Source organism: Gekko japonicus, unplaced genomic scaffold (assembly GCF_001447785.1).
Source record: "Gekko japonicus isolate JY-2015 unplaced genomic scaffold, Gekko_japonicus_V1.1 scaffold1732, whole genome shotgun sequence".
Taxonomy (NCBI): domain Eukaryota; kingdom Metazoa; phylum Chordata; class Lepidosauria; order Squamata; family Gekkonidae; genus Gekko; species Gekko japonicus.
In genome coordinates, this window is record NW_015175412.1 from 376,773 (window position 1) to 395,755 (window position 18,983).

Sequence of the window (18,983 nt, forward strand, 5' to 3'; positions counted from 1 at the left end):
TGCGTTTCCCCCCCCCATAGATAGCAATCCAACACAGTCCAGTGGCACCTTTAAGACCCAAGTTTTATTCAGGTACAAGCTCTCCCTCTTCTGTGAGGGCAGATCTGCATGTCCCCCCCCCGCCCCCAATAGCTAGCAATACAAAACAGTCCAGCGGAGCCTGAGCAGTGGATGTTGCCTTCTGACACACTTCCGGTGATGTCAGGGGGTGTGGCATATGCAAATAAGTTATGCTAATGAGTTATGGTAATGAGCTCCTACACCTCTTTTTCTACGAAGTGACCCCTGGATACATGTATGAGAGCCATGACACCTGGATGGGCCAGGCTAGGCCGATCTCGTCAGATCTCGGAAGCCAATCAGGGTCAGCCCCGGTTAGTACTTGGATGGGAGGAAGCCCAGGGTTGCTACGCAGAGGCAGGCAATGGCACAACCACCTCTGTTTGTTCACCCTGACCTGAATGGCCCAGGCTAGCCTGATGTGGTCTCATCTTGGGAGCTAAGCAGGGTCGGCCCTGGTTAGTACTTGGATGGGAGACCGCCCAGGAAGCCCAGGGTTGCTACACAGAGGCAGGCAGTGGCAAACCACCTCTGTCCATCTCTTGCCTTGAAAACCCTGCTGGATCACCATAAGTTGACGGGGACTTGACACCACTTTCCACCACCATAGGTATGAGACAGAGCGGAATGTGGCAGCTCCTACATAGCCAGACGAGGTGTTCACGAGAGACTGACGTGCGCATAGAAGACGCAGTTCTCTCCCGCATTAGGAGAAAGCTCTATGCAACCAAGAATCCAGACTACACATGCATGCAGACCAGTGCTCCCTCTAAGCTGTGGAGTCTTGTGAGCAAAAATTCTACTTTGTGAGCTACCGGCATTAAAGTTTGTGAGCAAGCGATTTGGCTACTGCATCAATTAGTTTGCTCTGGAGCCATCCTCCCTGAGCAAAGGCAAAAATGTGTGAGCCAGAGGGTAAAAAACTGTGAGCTAGCTCACACTAACTCAGCTTAGAGGGAACACTGAGGCTATGGTGCATAGCCGAGAATGTGGTAGCCCCTACGTACATTCACCAGTGTGCCTCTGAGCCCCATGTACACAAATGATGTTCTGTGCTCTTCTACATGAGAAGAACGCTCTGCACATGAGCATGGGAGTTCCCACCCACTGTCCAGAGCATCTCGTGACAGGGTCACTCTCCCTGCTGCTCCCTATCATCAGACCTCAATCAGGTGACTTTTGCCTTCGTGGGCAGGCACTCCTGGTGCAGGGACGGATTGTCTCTGGAAATCCAAACACTTACTTGGGAGACAAATGTTCTGGTGATAGCTCGGGGTGGGCCTGACAAGGGGGCAGAACCGCAGCAGAGAGAAGGAACCGGGCAGGATAATGCAGCCCGTCCTGCTCTGTCCTCCTCCGGCGTTTGAGATGCCAACGTTGCAGTCCACATAAGCCCCAGCTTTGTGCTGCGGCCATAAGGGGCTAGAAACTTGCTTGGGAAAGATAATTTAGCAATGGATTAGCTTTCGACGCTAACCGAGTCGGTCTGCAGTGGAGCGGCCGTGTTCGAATGCAGAAGCAACTTAGACCGGAAAAAGATTTTCAAGGTACACGCTTTCGAAAGTCAGACGAAAGGTGCTAGGAATCTCGAAAGCTCGCATCCTGAAAACCTTGTTGGTTTCCGAATTGCTTGTGGGCTCCGATCTAGAGATGAACAAAAAGAGGAACCCGTGATACTCGCGGGGGGGGGAGTATTCCCCCCCGGCTTCCGGCCTGCGGAAGCAGGAGGACCTCAGGGCTGAAGAGGAGGTGGCCACAGGCAATGTTCCCTCTAAGCTGAGTTAGTGTGAGCTAGCTCACAGTTTTTTAGCCTCTGGCTCACACATTTTCCTCTTAGCTCAGGAAGGATGACTCCAGAGCAAGCTAATTGATGCAGTAGCCAAACCGCTCGCTCACAACTTTAATGCCAGTAGCTCACAAAGTAAAATTTTTGCTCACAAGACTCCACAGCTTAGAGGGAGCATTGGCCACAGGTAAGCTTCCCTTCCGCCCGGCCTGCTGCAGAGTTCCCAGAGCGTTCTCTGCGCATGCGCAGGTAACGCTGTTTTACTTTCTACTTTTGGGGGGGATTTAAGTATCCCCCCTATAGTTTTTAAAACTTTTCAGATTTTTCTGCACACCTGGGGAGTGCCCCAAGTGTGCAGGGAAATCTCTTTCCCCCCCCAGGTGCCCCCAATGTGCAAATATAGATATCCGCACAGAGGGGGGCTGTCTTGGCTATTAGTATATAGATTGGAGGCTCCGGAGCCAGCACAGGACTGAGAGACACTTCCCCCAGTGGCTGCAGCCAGCAAAGAAAATGGGGTGGGGGAGGCCATTGCTAGATAAAAGTGGTGACTGGAGAGGCGGTTTCGGCATCGCTCTGCACCAGCTCCAGCTGCAGTTCCCCCCCGCACTGCAAATTCCATCTCCCCCTCTTACACGGCAGCTGTTCAGTGGCGACTTGAGTTTGCAGTCCCACATCTGCCATCAAATACCCAGCATGGCTGCAAGACTCTAGACAAAAGCCACACTCTCCTTTTCCTTGCTTGTGTGTTCCTGTTGGTTCGGGGGGGGGGGTCTCTCTTCCACACATATTTTACTCCCTCTGGTGGTCGGTTTGATAATACAGCGCTTTGTGTCTGGCATAAAAACCCGCGGGTTAAATCTGGAGCCACATCCTTCCTGAGCCAAGACAAAAATGTGCAAGCCGGAGGCTAAAAAACTGTGAGTTAGCTCACACTAACTCAGCTTAGAGGGAACAGTGGCAGGGAGATATGCCTGAACTTGCTGTGACAGAGAGGAGGAAAGATCTTGGGGTCGTAGTGAGCTCAGTGAAAGTGTCAACCCAGTGTGGCTGCAGTGGTGAAAAGGGCAAGCCCTGTGTTAGGGACTATTAGGAAAGGGACTGAGAATAAAATGGCCGATATTGTAATGCCCCCTTTTTGAACTATGGTGCGGCCTCGTTTGGAATACTGTGTACCATTCTCATCACTGTATCTCAAAAGGACATTGCAGAGCTAGAAAATGTACAGCGGGGGGCAACCAAGATGTAGGAGCACCTCCCCTACGAGGAAAGGCTGAAGAGACTTTTCAGTTGAGAAAAGAGATGACTAAGGAGGAACACGATAGAGGTTCATAAAATATGCACTAGGTGGAAAGAGCGGAGAAAGAGAAAGTTTTTCTCCTTCTCACAAAATACTAGAACTTGAGAGCATCCAATCAAGCCGATGGGCAGTAGGTTTAGGATGTATAAAAGGAAATACTACTTTACACAGGGAGTGATTCAAAAATGGAATTTGCTGCCAGAGGATGTGGTGATGGCCAGGCGAATAAACAGTTTCAAAAGGGGATAAGACAGATTCATGGAGGATAAGTCTATCAATGGCTACTAGCCGTGGTGACAGAGGTGAACCTCCACATTCAGAGGCACTAACGCTCTGAATCCCAGTGCCAGGAGGCAACATCAGGGGAAGGCCTCAGCCTCTCTACCCTATTGTTGTTCATCCAGAGGAACTGGTTGGCCACTGTATGAGACAGGATGCTGGACTACATGGACCACTGGTCTGATCCAGCAGAGTGCTTGTGTTTTTATGCCGGGCATAAAACAATGTAATATTGAATCAACCAGTAGAGGGAGCAAAACACATGCAGAACAGGAAAAAAAAACCACCAACCAAAGCCACAGGAACACACAAGCGAGGGAAATGAGAATGCAGAAAAGCCCTCTTAGCAGGACAGATTTTGCACCCCGTCCAAAATTTTGGACTTGGGAAGCAAATTGCTAGATGTGGAGGAATATATGTACCGTTGGGCGCACAGAGGTTTCATGAAGCGATGCCGTGTGGTTTGCAGGGCACAGAAAAGTAGGTGTTTAAGGACAGGAGGATTTAATCATGGACCCTTTTCGACGAGCCTTCGCAGTGCCCCCTGGCGTCTGAAACCTCATTCCTTTGTCTCGCTAAAATGCAAAAAGCCCCAAATCCTCCTGCTGGGTTCCATGCCGTCTACCCAAGTCGACTTTTCTGTGGTTCCCCCTTTGGGTTTGCCAGTCAGCAGGGCCGGTTCCAAGTTTTGGGGGACTCAGGCAGAGTTCCCACGGGCCCCCTCTGTACCTACCACTTTATTCATTTATTTGTATTTATCCGTAGATTTGTATCCCGCCCTATCACCACACCAAACCAGTTGCACCTTGCTTGCCCCCCACCTGTGCCACCCCCCACCTGCCTGTGTGTCCTTCCCCTGCTGAGCCAGTTTGGTGTAGTGGTTAGGAGCGCACACTCTAATCTGGGAGAACCGGGTTTGATTCCCCACTCCTCCACTTGCAGCTGCTGGATGACCTTGGGCAAGCCATAGTTCTGACAAGAGTAGGGTACACGGTATATGGATATTACACTACACAGGGATTATTACTGTGATGTGCACTAAACTGAATAACACAGTACTGCAAAAATCAGAAAATATAGGCTGTTAAGGTTAAGTTAAAGTGATATGCTTTTTTTACAAGGTTGGAATACAAAAATACACCAAAATGTGTGAGCCGGAGGCTAGAAAACTGTGAGCCAGCTCACACTAATGCAGCTTAGAGGGAACACTGTCTGCCGCCATCCTCCCTGGGCTAAGACCAAAACGTGCGAGCCGGAGGCTAGAAAACTGTGAGCCAGCTCACACTAACTCAGCTTAGAGGGGACACTGTCTGCCGCCATCCTCCCTGAGCTTAGACAAAAATGTGTGAGCCGGAGGCTAAAAAACTGTGAGTTAGCTCACACTAGCTCAGCTTAGAGGCAACACCACTGCCTGGCCCCGATCCAGCGTCCCTTCCTGCATGGCAAACGTGCGTATGTCCGCTTCCGGTGCTCCCCGATTCCCTTCCCCGCGACTAACCCCCCTGCCCCCCTTGTGTATGTTTCCAGTCGCCTGGTTCTCCTTCGATCCCAGCACCGCCCACTCCGACATCATCTTCTCCAATGACAACCTGACCGTCACTTGCAACAGCTACGACGACCGGGTCGTGCTGGGCAAGACCGGCTTCTCCAAAGGGCTCCACTACTGGGAGCTGTCGATCGACCGCTACGATAACCACCCGGACCCGGCCTTTGGGGTGGCTCGCGTAGACGTGCTCAAGGATGTCATGCTAGGGAAGGATGACAAGGCCTGGGCCATGTACGTGGACAATAACCGGAGCTGGTTCATGCACAACAACTCGCACACAAACAGGTACGTGGTCCCGGCGCCCCCCGTCTGTCCGAGACCCCCTTGCGTCGAATCGAGCCCGGGACCTCCCCCACGCGGCTGAGCAGGCTGGCTGGAAGGAGTCCTCCACGAGCCACCGAGTCTGTGCTCGAGGGACAAGCTGCTCAGAGGGAAACCGTGGGCCCTGCTCGTCCACTTGCAGGACCACGGAGTGATCCAAAGGGCTCCCTAGAGCAGGGGTGTCGAACCCATTTGTCGCGAGGGCCGGATTTGTCTGAAATGTCACTTTAATGAGAACAGAAGGCAAAAACAGGTGTCGTTAACAGACTCAACGATTACAACTTGCCAAAAAGCTGAAGAACATGCAATAGAGAACGATGTATATAAAGCAGCTACCGTGAGAAAGTAGAAAATGTAAACAGTGGAGGCCAGACTGGTGGCAACCAGGGCCAGGGCTTTCTCGGTAGTGGCTCCACTCTGGTGGAATGAGCTCCCGGAAGAGACTAGGGTCCTGCGGGACCTTTCACAGTTCCGCAGGGCCTGTAAGACGGAGCTCTTCCACCAGGCCTTTGGAGCCACCGCCACTGACTCCTCCACCGCCAACAGTTAATATCTACTTTGGCGGAGCCCTGGCCCATAGGTCCCTCAAACACAGCCGGTGCCAATGACCTGAGATAGCTGCAGAAGGCCAAAGAGCCAATTGGAATATGAGGAATGTTGCTAGCACTTTATCATATTTTAATTTCAATGCTGTATTTATTAATGTATGTGATTTTATTATGATTGTATTATGAGAATTTTATCTGTTTGTAAGCCGCCCTGAGCCGGCCTCGGCCAGGAGGGCAGGCTAAAAATTTAATAAATAAAAAATAATAACTGGTATGTGCTACAGTGTCTAAACAATGATCCCCTGCAAGTCTGAAGCTATTGAAGCTGACTACATGTTGGAGATTGGCATTCGATTTTGTATTGAATCGTTCACAGACTGTTTCCAATGCCTGTCAGTTTGAGGATGAAAACCACAGCGGCTTAAAGGGAACACCCCGATGAAGGATGAACTTTGAAACGTTGTTATCAAACATCCGGACACAACGTTGAATTCTTTAGCAGTTCTCCATTGTTTATCCATTGTAGCACCTACCAGTTCTCCACTGTTTACATTTTGTACTTTTTCACTGTAGCTAGTTTGTTTAAATCTTTCACTATTACGTGCTCTTCAGCTTTTTGGCAAGTTGTAATCGTTGAGTCTGTTAACTACGCTTGTTTTTGTCTTCTGTTACCATTATATAGTAGTGTAGTGAACATTATTAAATGTCACTTTGACTGGCCAGGCCATGAGTGCCATAAGATGTAATGCCAGGTACCGGAGTCAATGTTCCCTCTAAGCTTGTGAGCAAAAATTCTACTTTGTGAGCTACTGGCATTAAAGTTGTGAACGAGTGATTTGGCTACTGCATAAATCAGTTTGCTCTGGAGCCATCCTTCCTGAGCCAAGGCAAAAATGTGTGATCTGGAGGCTAACACTGCCGGAGATATAAACTTTGTGAAGGATAGAGGCAAACCCAATTAACACTACTATTTTTTAACTCAAAGTACAAACAACAGCAATTGATTCCTAGCAGTGAAAGCAATTGGTTTACTAGGGGACCCACAAAAACCCCAATAAATGTATTTAATCATATGCAAGAGTAGGTTTTTTTCCCCCCAGGGGATACCATAAAAGGGGGAATACCTTATAGTTCCATACATACCAGTTGCTTGTGGGTTGGGTAGCAGCCCTGGATGGGCCAGTTCTGGCCCCCGGGCCTTGTCTTTGACACCCCTGCCCTAGAGTGGCCAGCCTCCAGGTGGGGCCTGGAGATCTCCAAGAATTACAATGGATCTCCAGATCACAAAGATCAGTTCCCCTGGAGGAAAAGACCGCTTTGATGGGTGGAGCCTTTAACATTATACCTAGGGTTGCCAACTCAGTGTTGGGAAATACCTGATGATTTGAGGGTTGGAGACTGGGGTGGTGGGGTTTGGGGTGGGGATAGACCTCAGCAGGGTATAATGCCCTGGAGCCCACCCTCCAAAGCAGCCATTTTTTCTACAGGGACTGGCCAGTTTGGTGCAGTGGTTAGGAGCGCGGACTCTAATACGGGAGAACCGGGTTCGATTGCCCACTCCTTCACATGTAGCTGCTGGTGTGACCTTGGGTCAGTCACAAGCTCTCTCAGAGCTGTTCTCTCAAGGGCAGTCCTCAAGACAGCTCTCTCAGCCCCACCTGCCTCACAGGGTGTCTATTGCGGGGAGGGGGGATCTTCTTCTTCTTCTTCTTCTTCTTCTTCCTCTTCTTCTTCTTCTTCTTCTTCTTCTTCCCCCCCTCACCTGGAGGTTCACAACCTTAATTATACCCACTGAGGTCCTTCTGCAACCCCAACCCCTGCTGTCTCCAAGCTCCACCCCCAAATTTCCATAAATTTCCCAGTCTGGAGTTGGCAGCCCCTCGGGGCTCCCTGATGTCACGTGCGCCTTGCAAGTGGGTAGCGGTAATATTACCTGCTGACCAGCTGGTGGCACTACCGTGCCACAGACAAACCATCCTTTCTCTGCTCCTAAGGTGGTAGAAAGCAAGAAATTGCAAGTAGATAAATAGGTACCACTTCGGTGGGAAGGGAACAGCATTCCGTGCACCTTGGTGTTTAGTCACACGACCACGGAAACGTCTTCGGACAGCGCTGGCTCTTCGGCTTGGAAATGGAGATGAGCACCGCAACCCTAGAGTCGGACTCGACTGGCTTTCGAGCACTATCTATTCATTAATTTAATACCCTGCGTTTCTCCCCGATGGGGACCTTGACTGGCTTGCATCGTTCTCCACTCCTCCTCCATTTTACCCTCACAACAATCCTGTGAGGTGGATTAGGCTGAAAGTGTGTGTGACTGGCTCAAGATCATAGACTCATAGAGTGGGAAGGGGCCATACAGACCATTTAGTCCACCCCCTGCCCAACTGAGTGGGGATTTGAAGCTGGGTCTCCCAGATCACAGTCTGAGACTATAACCATTGCACCACACCAGTGGTCTGCTGCCCAGACCTTCATTAGAACATCAGAAGAGCCCTGCTGGGTCAGACCAGTGGTTCATCTAGTCCAGCCTCCCACACAGGGGCCAACCAGTTCCTCTGAAGGGCCAACAACAGGGCAGAGAGGCCAAGTCCTTCATAAGAACATAGGAAGAGCCCTGCTGGATCAGACCAATGAGGGTCCATCTAGTCCAGCCTCCCGTCTCACACAGGGGCCAACCAGTTCCTCTAGAGGGCCAACAACAGGGCAGAGAAGCTGAGGCCTTCCCCTGATAAGAACATCAGAAGAGCCCTGCTGGATCAGACCAGTGGTCCATCTAGTCCAGCGTCTTGTCCCACACAATGGCCAACCAGTTCCCAACAAGTTCCCCTGGAAGGCCAAGAACAGGGCAGAGAGGCCGAGGCCTTCCCCTGATGTTGCCTCCTGGCTCTGGGGTTCAGAGGTTGACTGCCTCTGACTGTGGAGGTTCCCCTTAGTCACCAGGGCTAGTAGCCACTGATAGACAACTCTTCCATGAATCTGTCTGTTCCCCTTTTAAAGACATCTGTGCTTGCGGCCATCACGATATCTTGGTGCTTGGTGCCAGCCAAAACCCTGCAAGGACAGGGAAGGGGCAGGAACTCACACCATGGTCTATCCAGTTCGGCCTCTGTGTTCACACAGTGGCTAATCGGATACCCCCAGAAGGCTAACAGGTAAAGCACAGGGGCCGAAACATCCCCATGTTGTAACCCCCCTCCCAGCACTGGTATTCAGAGGATGACTGCTTCTGAACACGGAGGTTCCATTTACCCCTTGTAACTAATAACCATTGTGGGACCATGAAATCACCTCACCCCCTTTGGAACCCAACCAAATGATTGGCTGTCACTACTTCCAGTGGCAGTGAGTCCCACAATTTAATTACTGTCTGAGCAAAGAAGTGAAAATGAACACATGAAGCCACCATATACCGAATCAGAGCATAGTCTAGCAAGGCTCATATATTCTACTCAGACTGGCAGCCGCTCTGCAGGGTCTCAAGCAAAGATCTTTCATATCACTGACCACCTGATCCTTTTCTGAGACTCCTTTGGGTAATGAAGGGCGAGGTATAAATCCAATCTCCTCTCCTCCTCCTCCTCCTCCTCCTCCTCCTCTTCCTCTTCCTCTTCTTCTTCTTCTTCTTCTTCTTTCAAAAGCTCATATCCCAAAATTCTTATTGGGCTCTCAGGTGCTACCGGATTCGAATCTAGCCGTTTCCTTCTGTTTACTTGATATATAGCCATCTTTCTTCTCGAGACTCCAGTGTGGTACAGCCCTGCCCCAGCGATGGGGAAAGCACTCCATACTGCCGCGCATCAGCGCATACTCCGCGTGCAACTGAATGATGGATGCCCACCAATGTAAACCCGTTTCTCCATTGCCAGGAAACCCTGGAGTGCTCCCCAACAGAAAATGCCTTCAGACAGATTTGCCATTTCTCTCACGCTCTGACTCGCTTTCCCCCCCCGACAGGACGGAAGGAGGCATAACCAAAGGGGCCACGGTGGGCGTCTTGCTCGACCTGACCAGGAGGACCTTGACTTTCTCCATCAATGAAGACCAGCAGGGGCCTGTGGCCTTTGAGAACCTGGAGGGCGTCTTCTTTCCCGCCGTCAGCCTGAACAGAAACGTGCAGGTGAGGGCTGGGAAGGGATGTGGGGGTGGCCGGGAAGAGAGAACGGGGAGGCTGCGGTTCGTGGAGGGGGGGGTGTGCCACCGTCCAATGCTGGAGGGAGGGAATCCGGTTCAGAGCAGCAGGACTAGAACCCAGAGCTGGAGGGAGAAATGGAGAGGCCAGGAGGCCAAAAACATTATCTTAACTGTGCTGGTCATGTATGTCTAATGAATAGGAAACAGAGAGTGAGTATAAATGGGAAATTTTCTCAATGGAGGGTGGTAAGCAGTGGGGTACCGCAGGGATCAGTACTCGGTCCGATGCTTTGTAACTTGTTCATTAATGATTTGGTGTTGGGAGTAAGAAGTGAAGTGGCTAAATTTGCAGATGACACGAAGTTGTTCAGGGTGGTGAGAACCAGGGAGGATTGTGAGGCACTCCAAAGGGATCTGTCGAGGATGGGCAAGTGGGCGTCAACGTGACAAATGGGGTTCAGTGTGGCCAAGTGCAAAGTGAGGCACACTGGAGCCAAAAATCCTAACTCTAAATACACGTTGATGGAGTCCAAACTGGCAGACACTGACCAAGAGAGAGATCTTGGAGTCGTAGTAGATAACTCAATGAAAATGTCAAGACAGTGTGCGACTGCAATAAAAAAGGACAACGCTATGCTGGGGGTTATTAGGAAGGGAATTGAAAACAGATCAGCCAATATCGTAATGCCCCTGTATAAATCGATGGTGTGACCTCATTTGGAATACTGTGTACGGTTCTGGTCGCCACACCTCAAAAAGGATACTATAGCATTGGACAAAGTGCAGAAAAGGGCAACTAGAATGATAAAAGGGCTGGAACACTTCCCCTATGAAGAAAGGTTAAAATGCTTAGTGCTCTTTAGCTTGGAGAAAAGACGACTGAGGGGGTGACATGATCGAGTTTACAAGATTATGCATGGGATAGAGCAGGTAGAGAAAGAGGTCCTTTTCTCCCTTTCTCACAATACAAGAACTCGTGGGCACTCCATGAAATAGCTGAGCGGTTGGGTTATAACGGATAAAAGGAAGTCCTTCTTCACCCAAAGAGTGATCAACACATGGAATTCACTGCCACAGGAGGTGGTGGCAGCTACAAGCATCGACGGCTTCAAGAGGGAATTGGATAAACGTATAGAGCAGAGGCCCATTGATGGCTATTAGCCACAAGGTATAGAAAGGAGCTCTTGATCTGGGCAACTCGCAGCACAATACCTGGCATTTATCCCTGGTTATAACAGCATCCGTTTATCCTGGGACAAGTGTGGGGCAAAACCGGGGTGGCCTCAATGTAATGTGGAAACAAAAAATACCCCAAGATAATTACAGGGGTGAACCCGAGTGCAGTGTAGAATGTAAGTTTGGGGACAGGGTTGAACCAGGATTTAATTTATTTTTATTTATTTATTTATTTAAATTTATAACCCGCCCTCCCCGCGAACGGGCTCAGGGCAGCGTACAGATGGGGCCAATGCCCAATGCATAAAACATTAAAACTGCATTTTAGAAACATTCAGTTTTTAAGGTCTAAGTGTGGAAATACCCAGAAGAGTGTTCCCTCTATACCAGGGGTGGCCAAAGTCGCTCAACGTCAGGGCCACACAGAATAAACATCAGATGTTTAAGAGCCGGAAGACATGAGCAAATATCGCACACACGTTTTTTATAGGAAAATATGCAGATTTGCTTTTTATTCGTGTTAAAACAGACGGCCAAAAATAAAAACAGAAGGGGTAAAAACAGATATCGATAACGATAATTATTTGTCCAACGGTATTTGTTTGCGAATGATATGTGTTTGTCTGAGAGAGAGAGAGAGACAAAGAGAGAGAGGTGGAAAGAAAGAATGAAAGAGGTGGAAAGAAAGAGAGAAAGAGGGAGAGCCAGAGAATGAAGAAAGCAAATAGATGGGAGAGAAGGGCAAGGAAGAGAGGGAGGGAGAAAAAAATATGCCTCCCCTTCACTTCCCCAGCTACCCTACCGGGAGCCGCACAATAGGTGTGAAAGAGCCGCATGTGGCTTCCGAGCCGCAGTTTGGCCACCCCTGCTGTATACCTTGCGGCTAATAGGCTAATCTATACCTTGTGGCGAATGGGCTCCACCCCCAAAATCTCCAGGTGTCTCCCACCCGGAGCTGGCAACTCTAAGAGTAGGCGTTGTGACTGCAAATGAGCTTTCGAATGCTCCGGAGATTGAACTTTGTGGCCTTTGGTTGCAGGTGACTCTCCATACCGGTTTGCCCGTCCCGGACTTCTACCATTCACGGGGCACCATGCAGTAAGGACGGAGCGAGCGGTGGGCCCCGTCTGGCTTTTTCTCAGGACACATCCCAGTGAGCTGTGTGGATTCCCTTCAGGGACTGACCCCAGAGGAGGAAGCGGGACAAGATCCGTTCGGCCGGGTCCCCCAGGCCAGCGAACACCAAACGTTTGTGTGTGGGGGGGGGAACAAGGAAAAACATCTACGGAAGAGAAAGGACAAACCAGACCGCGTCCCCTACAGCTCTGCAGCGAAACCCCCTCACCTTCTCCGGCCCCGTGTGCTCTGTGTGCATTGGCTTCGCTGTTTCGTGCTTTCGGCCAAGAGCCAAGTTCTCGGAGAGACCGAGATTGGCCCCCCCCCCATTTTTTGGGTTTTGTTTCCGTTCCAGCGTGGATTCCCCTTTTCTCCCAAACGTAAACCGCCGGCTGCCGATGCAGTTGAAACCGGAACCTCTCCTCCGATATCCTTGGATTATGTGACACATAACGATGAAACCAATGCTTCGGGGTGCGGGTGGGGAAACGGGGAGGACTGACAACGCATCCATGAATGCTCCCAGCATTTCCAAAGTCTAATCCGTCGCTCCTCCGTTTCTGTCCGAATGGCCTTTATCCTCAGGGATGTTGGCCCTGGATTACATTTATCTACAAAGCCATAGGGAATGAATCGAGTTTTGGGAACGGTGTTCGAGAGACAGTTTGGTGTCGTGGTTAAGTGTGCGGACTCTAATCTGGGAGGACCGGGTTTGATTCCTCACTCCTCCACTGGCATCTGGCTGGATGACCTTGGGCAAGTTCTGATAAGAGCTGTTCTTGAAAAAAGAGCCGTTTCTGTCAAGAGCTCTCTCAGGCCCACCAACCTCACAGGGTGTCTGTTGTGGGGAGGGGAAGGGAAAGGAGTTTGTCAGCCGCTCTGAGACGCCTTTGGGTAGTGAAGGGGGGGGTATCAATCCAATCTCTTCTTCTTTTCTTCTTCTTCTTCCCTCCAAGCTGAGTTAGCGTGAGCTAGCTCACAGGTTTTTAGCCTCCAGCTCACCCATTTTTGTCTCAGCTCAGGGAGGGAGGGCTCCAGAGCAAACTAATTTATGCAGCAGCCGAATGGCTCCCTCGCAACTAACGCCGGTAGCTCACACAGTAGAATTTTTGCTCACAGGACTCTACAGCTTAGAGGGAGCACCGCTTGGGAAATGTTTCTCTTTCTCTTCTCGGTCAAGATTGAGGAACGGGCAACATTTTCGCTGAAATGGGGAGAGCGGTCGTTATGATGCAAAGGCTGGCACCCACACCCTGGTGACAGTGCGTAGTTCTTTATTTTAAAAAATGTGCACACCGGCTGGTTGACCAAGAGGACGCCTGAGAGAGCTAACGAGAAACCACAGGAAGCAAACATAGCTTGAGCCTCGCTGTAGATTAACCTCGTTCAAGTGCAGGGGCACCTTTAAGACCAGCAAAGTTTTATTCAAGGTACAAGCATTCGTGTGCAAGCACACCTCTTCAGATACCCAATACAGTTGCGGATACATAAGTGTGCATGCACGCGAGAGCTTTGTTGTTCTTCAGTCGCGCAGTCGAGTCCGACTCTTCGTGACCCCGTGGACCACATCACGCCAGGCCCTCCTGTCCTCCAGAGTTTGCTCAATTTCACGTTCGTTGCCTCGATGACACTGTCTGACCATCTCATCCTTTGCCGTCCCCGTCTTCTTTGACCTTCAGTCTTTCCCAGCATTAGGGTCTTCTCCTCCAGTGAGTGCTCCCTTCTCATTTGGTGGTGGCCAAAGTATTTGAGCTTCAGCTTCAGTCTCTGGCCTTCCAGGGAACAGTCAGGGTTGATTAGGACTGACTGATCTCCTTGCAGTCCAAGGGAGTCTTCTCCAGCACCATAATTCAAAAGCATCTATTCTTTGGCGCTCGGCCTTCCTTACGGTCCAACTATACCTTGATTAAACGTTGTAGGTTTTAAAGGTGCTACTGGACTTGAACTTGGTTCTGCTGCTTCAGTGCAACACGGCAACCCACCTGTATAATAACCTGCCATTCACTGGCAGTCTTTAAGCAGCGGCTGGACAAGCAAACGTTGGCTTGAACAGGGGTCATTTCCTGCAAGAGCGCACAGGAGCGGAGCTCCGGCAGTAAAGAGCCCAGGGGGCAGGCACATACAACAAGCCCCACCTCCTGCTCCCAGCAGCCCCGGGCTACGAGGAGCAAGAAGCCTCTTTCTTTCCCTCAATCCCTCCTTCTTTCCTTCTCTTTCTTTCCCTTTTTCTTTCCCTCCTTCTTTCCTTCTCTTTTCCCCCTCCTTCCTTCCTGCACAGATCTGCGTGTTCTCCCCCCCCATCAGCTAGCAATCCAAAACAGTCCAGTGGCACCTTAAAGGCCAAGGTTTATTCAGGTACAAGCTCTCCCTCCTCTGCTAGGGCAGATCTACGTGTGTTCCCCCCCCCCCCCAATAGCTAGCAATCCAAAATAGTCCAGTGGAGCCTGAGTGGTGGGTGTTGCCTTCTGACACACTTCTGGTGATGTCAGGGGGTGTGGCATATGCAAATAAGTTGTGCTAATGAGTTATGCTAATGAGCTCCTGCACCTCTTTTTCTACAAAATGACCCCTGGCTTGAAACTCGACATCAAAAAAACTAAGATCATGGCATCCAGCCCCATCACTCCTTGGCAAATAGAAGAGGAAGACCCTAATGCTGGGAAAGACTGAAGGCCAAAGAAGAAGGGGACGGCAAAGGATGAGATGGTCAGAAAGCGTTATCGATGCAACGGACGTGAGATTAAGCAAACTCCGGAGGACGGCAGAAGCCAGGAGGGCCTGGCGTGCTGTGGTCCACGGGGTCGCGAAGAGTCGGTCTCAACTGTGTGACTGAACAACAACAACAACGGACAAACACTTTATCGGGGATGCTCTAGGATGATCCTACATTGAGCAGGGGGTTGGAGTAGATGGCCTCTAGGACCCCTGCCAACTCTCTGTGATTCTATGAACCTTGTTATCCATAAGTGCCAAGATCTTGGTAAGAGCTGGATTCGGGTGTAGTAGCACCTAAGACCAGCAAGATTCCTGGAGTGTGAAATTCTGAGCGTCAAAGCTCCATTCATCGGGTGTCTCTAAGAGAGCTTTGACTCTTGAAAGCTTCTTCCCTCCAAAACCCTGTTGGTCTCTAAGGTGCTGCTGGACTCGAACCCGGCTCTTCTGCTGCAGACCAGCACGGCTACCCACCTGAAAAGAGATCTTGGTAAGGGATCCCCCCCGGGTCCTTTGGACTGAGGTAAGTTCCTCCCGCCAAACCAGGTCTGATAGAGCCTGCCGTGTTTGTACTTCATCAGCCTGCCCTATTTGTATCTCAGACAGAAGGGAGTCTGTGCTTTACGGGGGGTGGAAAGTGGGGTTTCGTGAAGGGAGCCGAACGCCTTTCTCCCTGACATCTCTTGTACTCGGTTGCTTCCCGCTCTTTTCCCCTGGCCCAGAGCTGATGTTGGAAGCCAGCCAAACTAGGGAGAAAATGCCTGAAGTTACAGCAATGGTGGTTCTGTGAACTTTGGCAGAGAGCCAGTTTGGTGTGGCGGTGAAGTGCGCGGACTCTAATCGGGGAGAGCCGGGCTTGACTCCCCAATCCTCCACTCGCACCTGCTGGATGACCTTGGGCAAGCCACAGTTCTGTCAGAGCTGTTCTCTCAAGGACAGTTCTGAAAAAGTGCTCTCTCAGCCCCACCTTACCTCACAGGGTGTCTGTTGTGGGTAGGGGAGGGGAAAGAAGATTGTAAGCCGCTCTGAGACTCCTTTGGATAGTGAAGGGCGGGGTATAAATCCAATCTCTTCTTCTTCTTTTACCTCACAGAGTGTCTGTTGAGGGGAGGGGAAGGGAAAGGAGTTTGTGAGCCGCTCTGAGACTCCTTTGGGTAGTGAAGGGCGGGGGATAAATCCAATCTCTTCTTCTTTTACCTCACAGGGTGTCTGTTGTGGGGAGGGGAAGGGAAAGGAGTTTGTAAGCCGCTCTGAGACTCCTTTTAGTGAAGGGCGGGGTATAAATCCAATCTCTTCTTCTTCTTTTACTTCACAGGGTGTCTGTTGTGAGGAGGGGAAGGGAAAGGAATTTGTCAGCTGCTCTGAGACTCCTTTGGGTAGTGAAGGGCGGGGTATAAATCCAATCTCCTCCTCCTTCTACTTCAGCCCTCACTAAGGTGCTAAACACCTCACATAACAGGCCTCACTGCGGTGCATACAGGCTGTGGTACTTCGAACTGTAGGTTGTGATTTGCCGGCGGGTGGTGATCTGGGGTTGCAAACCACGGTTTTGACCTGACGTTTGTGAGCCACGATTGGTGTAAACCATGGCTGGTCGTGTGAGACCCCCAGTTTGTTCACCGGCACCTCCCCTCTTATCCTCCCGCGCCCAGAGAGGGGAGCACTGTGCCGAAGACTGGCCTTCTCTCACACAGCAGGAGTGTGCTTCCAGGACTTCGGCCTCTCGAAGGGGGGATTTAAAAGGCCGCAGAACGATACAGAGAGAAAGTGGAGAAGTGGGCCTGTGGGAGTTCGGTTGCCAAAGCTCACTTGTCAGGGATGCATTCTAGGCTGGTCCTGCATCGAGCAGCGGGTTGGACTGGATGGCCTCTAGGGTCCCTTCCGACTCTCTGTGAGTCTGTGATCTCAGAGAACAGTGCAGGGAACGGCAGGATGGAGGGAAGGAGAGGCAGGGAAGCCGCTCAGCCAAGAACAAGGGGGAGGCGGCCCAGTGCATCCTAAAGCTTCCCCATCTCCTTCCACACTGTAGCTGACCTTTCTTCCTAGAGTTGCCAAGTCCTTACCTTCAGCCGGTGGGGGGCTCCAGCCGGCCCTCTGGGGCCTTCTACATGTGCGTACCACAATGATGTCACCCAGAAGTGGGCACATCGTGAAGGGGATGCTCTAATATTTGGCTAAGAACTCTATGGTCACCATGGAGTTTTTAGCAAAATGCTAGAGCATCCCCCGTGCAAAATGCCTGGTATGATGACGTCACAGGGCATGGCAGGCACGGTGGGGTTCTTCGGGGGCACGGTTCCCCCCACCGGCCAGGTGGCCGGTGGCAGATTGGGGCCTCCGAAGTCGGGGAAAACCCCACCCCCATCGATGGGATGACAACCCTATTTCTTACAAACCCGGGGAGATTCGGATCGCCACTTTGGGGGTCAGGAAGCAATTTTTCTACAGGCCAGTTTGGCCGTGGATCCTGGAGGGTTTTCTTGTCATCTTCTGGGTGTGGAACAGGGTCCTTGGGGGTGTATGTGAGGGAGGTATTTGTGAATTTCTGCCTTGTGCAGGGGGTTGGACTAGATGCTCTGTATTCTTGGTGCTTGGGGGGGGCAACAGTTGGAGGGAGGGCTTCTAGTGTCCTGGCCCCACTGGTGGACCTCCTGAGGGCCTGCTATTTTTGGCCACTGTCTGACAGAGTATTGGACTAGATGGCCCATTGGCCTGATCCAACATGGCTTCTCTTATGTTCTTATGTCTGGGGCAGCGATGCTCTGTATTCTTGGTGCTTGGGGGGGGCAACAGTGGGAGGGCTTCTAGTGTCCTGGCCCCATTGGTGGACCTCCTGAGGGCACCTGGTATTTCTGCCCACTGTCTGACAGAGTGTTGGACTAGATGGGCCATTGGCCTGACCCAACACTGGCTTCTCTTATGTTCTTATGTCCTCTTATGAGCCCGGAGGTCCCTTCCAACTCTGTGATTCTCTGACAAGTGGGCTGCAAGTCTAAGGAATCTTTGCCAGCAGTTTAGCAACGCAAGGAAGCTCAGGATATAATCTGAGGCTCTGCTTGGAGGAGGAGGAGTAAGCTAGTAGCCGACGCTCTAGGATTGCCAAACAAGCTGTGGTCTGTCTGCTAGGGAGAGCCGGAAGATGAACCAGGGTTTGTGTAACACCCACTTTATTGTGACACCTTAAGTCAGGCTCCGGGAAGTGGCTGGCCTCTGTGGTTTCAAGCTTCATGTGAACAGACAGAGGGATGAGCCAAGACTCCAGGCAGGGAGCCTGCAAGCACAGATGCAGGGCCCAGAAGGACGGAGGGTTTATCCAGACAACAGCGCATAACCGAGAGAGGCAAAACAGAGTTCCAGGGGGGTTACAGTGAATGAAATCTGCATTCAATCAGTATCACAGTTTTGCTCTGGGTAGTGCAAGTTGCAAAGAAGTTTGGCTTCATGGGCGTTAGAAAATAGCAAGATTCCAGGGGCACCTTAAAGACTAACAGAATTTGTGGCAGGGTAGGAGCTTTCGTGAGTCACTGCTCACTTCTTCAGATACGAATCCTTTCTCTCTTAAGGCAAAGCTAATGGTGGCTTGGGCATACACAGGGTGTGAGGCCATTTGTTTTCGACAGGAGCCACTCAATTAAGGCTGACATTGACATGCATTTTTAACAAGTGCTGGTTTTGGACCGCACCTCTGACAACCTCTGGGCAAAAGGGTCGGCACTTTTTGATTCTGTAAGTAGGCCTTATGTGGCACATTTCATACTGGCGCCTCTCGCACATGCCTCCTGCCACTGCCGTGCTGTGTTTGATAGATCAAGACAGGTTGCCAGGGGTCATTTTGTAGAAAAAGAGGCGCAGGAGCTCATTAGCATAATTCATTCACATAACTCATTTGCATACACCACACCCCCTGGCATCACCGGAAGTGTGTCAGAAGGCAACACCCACTGCTCAGGCTCCACTGGACTGTTTTGGATTGCTAGCTACTGGGGGGGGGGGAACGTGCAGATC

At 50.9% G+C, this 18,983-nt stretch overlaps 1 protein-coding gene across 1 annotated transcript in view; it reads left to right on the forward strand.

Annotated features, from left to right (window-relative positions):
• Positions 1-12,260, forward strand: part of LOC107122630 (E3 ubiquitin-protein ligase TRIM9) — a 100,248-nt gene extending 87,988 nt beyond the window's left edge. Inside the window, exons 8-10 of the mRNA XM_015425745.1 lie at positions 4,953-5,256; positions 9,798-9,960; positions 12,190-12,260. Coding sequence (XP_015281231.1) covers positions 4,953-5,256; positions 9,798-9,960; positions 12,190-12,252 — 530 coding nt within the window. The 3' untranslated portion in view covers positions 12,253-12,260. The remainder of the gene's footprint in view (positions 1-4,952; positions 5,257-9,797; positions 9,961-12,189) is intronic.
• The last annotated feature ends 6,723 nt before the right edge of the window (positions 12,261-18,983 follow it).